The sequence below is a fragment of the Barbus barbus genome (assembly GCF_936440315.1).
Source record: "Barbus barbus genome assembly, chromosome: 39".
Classification (NCBI taxonomy): domain Eukaryota; kingdom Metazoa; phylum Chordata; class Actinopteri; order Cypriniformes; family Cyprinidae; genus Barbus; species Barbus barbus.
Window position 1 is genome coordinate 12,146,598 of NC_136717.1, and position 3,856 is coordinate 12,150,453.

The 3,856-nt window shown below is 41.4% G+C and overlaps 1 protein-coding gene across 1 annotated transcript; it reads right to left on the reverse strand.

Annotated features, from left to right (window-relative positions):
• Positions 1-269: 269 nt before the first annotated feature.
• LOC306858703 (myogenic factor 5-like) lies at positions 270-3,169 on the reverse strand (the record flags this gene model as incomplete). Its single annotated transcript, XM_079399363.1, has 3 exons — positions 270-1,088; positions 1,177-1,252; positions 2,717-3,169. The coding sequence occupies 3 exons, from the start codon at positions 3,167-3,169 to the stop codon at positions 895-897; spliced, it is 723 nt and encodes a 240-aa protein (XP_079255489.1). The 3' UTR covers positions 270-894.
• Positions 3,170-3,856: the final 687 nt, after the last annotated feature.

Consider the following 3,856-nt stretch of genomic DNA (forward strand, 5'->3'; position numbering starts at 1 on the left):
TATTAAGAAGGTGTGAATGGTGTGTAACATTTGTTACATTAAGCAAACAGGCACACCGAGCTCATTTCCTCTCTTTCTCTCTTTTTTCAACATCCAACTCATCACGCTCTCAACTGTCCTCCTCCAACACCCATGATTTTCTAGCAGCTGACAAATGGCGTATGATTGGGACCGAGCTGCAGTCAATATTTACAGAGAGATGCATTTCAAAAAGCACCCGAAGATTTAATTCCTCATTTCAAGTCAAATAGTGACAAATGGTATCATTAAATACAACTTTTTGAAATTTATTATTGAGAAAAAAGTCATTTTATGCAAGAATGTTCATTAAATATGACAGAAACAACATTACATGAATACAATAACAGACATTTAAATTATGTACAATCTTATCTTACAACACAGTGAATGGTAGGTCGTGGATAACATTAAGTTGGCTAATATTACAAAACAGCATTTACTAAGTACCTCAACGATTATTATTGATAAATAAAACCAATTTCAGTGTAGTTCAGCTGTACAGTCAGTCAACATGGTAAAAAGATCCACTGTCTATACAATGACATTTTTTTAAAAGCATAACCAATACCCCCCCCCCCCCCCCCCCCCCCCCCCCCCCCTCTATGTAAAGCGCTCTGAGTACCCAGAAAAGCGCTATATAAATGTAACAAATTATTATTATTATTATTATTATTAGCCGTGATTTTGAGGGCAAATCTTTGCCATTGTGCTGTATGGAGGTTTGCAATTACTACATTCTTATTGGTATCTGAAATCATTATCAAATCATCCAAAATACTTCATAAATGAACGTGCAATGTGAATGGCAGGCATTCAGATTCTGCAGAGCATTCTGTGGAAGCAGATATCCAGACTGGAGTGTCTAGCTCCCTCTCACAGGACGTGGTAGACTGGTCTGTTGCTGAGACTGTCTGGAGAACTGCACTGGGAATCACTTCCAGTTGGAGAGAGAGCAACCATGTTCCTCATTCCCATTGCAACTCCTGTATCTACAGAGGACAGCCTGTCTACAATGCTGGACAGACACTGCAAACTGGACGCTCCTGGAGCTCTGTCCACTGCGCTAGCTGGATTCACGAAGAAATGGCATGATTAGTGACAAACAATATGTGACACAAAGAAATTTAAAAACATGAAAATGAGCTTCTTTCTTACCATTTTGTGCTTCAAAGTTGTAGTTGTTCCCAAAGTTGGGATTCATCTGAAGCCATACAGGACTATTGCAGTCAATCTAAAGTGAAAAATATAAAACGTTCCATCAGCATACATAAATATATGCAACATCAATATCAACATGCAATATCCTCTACAACAACTTGTGCAGCACTGCATAGTCTGTGCACTTGACTGTATCTCTTTCTTTCACAAGCTGGTTACTTCGCGAGGGACTCCCACGCTATGCTGGGCTGCTTCAGGCGTGGCGAATTGATTGAGTCAGTGGAAGCCACACCAGTTTGTGCAAGATGACACTTTCCCTGAGTAAATCTGCAGAAAATCCTGGCAGCAGCGTAGCTCATGCAGTCAGTCAGGAATGCGGCACTGCCGTCACTTTCCTGCCAGTCTCTTTTGGCTGGATTTACTGAGGCTTTATAAGGCTATAAAGAGTCCAGTGGGAAAGCCATTACTATATCCTCCATTCTTAAACCCTGTACTGACATTTTGTAGGAACTATCATCTCACATTGTTTGTAGTATTGCTGTTTGTCTTCTGTAGCCTTCTCAGCCAGGTCACACTTGTAAAAGACATTTTAATCGCAATGAAGCTTCTATCTGATTAAAAGTTTACAAACTAACTCACTCAGAACAATTACAGCTAAAAAGTCTTGTCCTTGTCAACAAATGGTTCAAAGTCTCTAGTATAAATGGCAGTGTCACTCTTGCAATAGAGATTTTAATCCCAGTGAGTCTTTTTCCTGGTTACATAAAAGATAATTAACAAAAATCAATTAACCTAAAAATGTGCTTGATGTGGTAACATCTCAATTACTATTTGTATCATAGCTAATTCAGAACAACTGAGTCTAGGAGAACTTCCTAGCCAACAAATGATTAGCACTAAGCTGAATTAGCAAAACTATGCAGATTTTTCTAAACAATAAGGTCCAGTAAAATCCAAATCAAAGAATATGCCCATATTTACGTAAATTATGATCATATAAACATATAAATGCATCTTAGTGTCATTAGCGAACATGTTTTGAGAAGCAAACTCAAAGTAAACAGTGACAATTTGGGTGTGTTCAATACATATATAGCATATTGCAGGTCGACTGAGCATTGAAACTAAGTTTATTTAATAAACTGTTAAATTTGTAGCCCAAAATCAACCTTGTATGTTACAATGTGCCACATGTACTGTAGAAGTTCCCTGACAAACAGCAGTAACCTTATATCTTAGCGTATAAAAAGAGCCAGATGTGGGCAGCAAGTATTTGTTGTCATGCTGAGACTGAGGCATGCCTGACTCCATTTGATGGATAGAATGCTATGTGTGCTATTGAGATAAAACATGAAGACAAAAACATAGACAGACAAGGACAAGGACCTTACAATTCAAATGGATTTTTCCATGCATTTGGGCCCTGACCTTTAGAAATCTCCCTCTAGGAGCGTTTCAGTTTTGACAGATCTTCAGTATGATGTCAGTCAATCTAAACCCCACAGTTCGACTTGAAGAGTAAGAAAGTAATATTTACCATGCTTTCAGAACAGCTTGAGGAGGGGCTGGCCGGCTCAGAGCTGCTTTCAATAGGCAAGCTGTAGTAGTTCTCCACCTGTTCCCTGAGGAGCTCCTGAAGGCTTTCGATATACTGGATGGCGTTCCTCAGGATCTCCACCTTGGGAAGACGCTGACTGGGGTTCTCAGAGGTGCAGCGCCGAAGTGCCTCAAACGCATGGTTCACCTTCTTCAGCCTGCGGCGCTCCCTCATAGTGGCGGCTCTCCGGCGGTCCACCGTGCTGGCTTTGCGCTTACAAGCTTTGCAGGCCCATTGCAGACAGTGACCTGGTTGGTGTGGGGCCCCGGGGGCCCGGACGTGTTCGTCCTCTTCAGACCCGGCCAGTTCCCCTCCGGGGCCGAACTCCAAAGCTTCTGGCGACGAGGCGCAAGTGCTATCGTAGAAGATCTGGGATGTAGAGAATACGTCCATGATTGGTTGGATTTTTGTGGTTTTAGGAGATCTGTGAGGGGGCGACCTCTGAGTGATGTGGTTTCTCTGGTGCCATACGGCCCTTCTTATATGCCGGGGCCCACACTGGTCAGCCCTAATGACCATGCCCCATTGGCCAATGCAGGGCTCACTGACCCCCCTTCTTCACCACCCAGATCCCCACCCAAACCCAACACCCCTACTGAGTTTCCCACATCTGTGTGGAGGGGTGGTTTCTCATTCAGTTCAACAGTGTGACGGTCATTACAAGAGGGAATTATCATCAATAAACATTCATGCAAAGAAACTCTTGTTTTAGATGTCTACTTTAGATCTTACTTTACTTACTTCGGGGTTTTTGTACTTTAATTGTAAAACGTCGAGATTTTTAGCTGTAGCCATTCATATTTTTTCTTCAGCTGTGTCCAAGAATTTGTATTGATTATTAAGTCTTTACTCATTGCATATATAGTTAAGTCCCCAAGATATACATATGCATGGGCCCCCTGAAAGTTGAAGAGATGACTTTCATTTTAATAAAGATGCATTAAAATGCAGAACCAAACAAATAAAAGTAACTTCTATTATCTTAAAACGAAGCGGTCAAGAATGACTCCATGTTTAAGAGTTTGCTGGATAATTTTACGCTTGAGGAAAGAGCAGCGTTGCAGATGCGGCCCAGCTGTA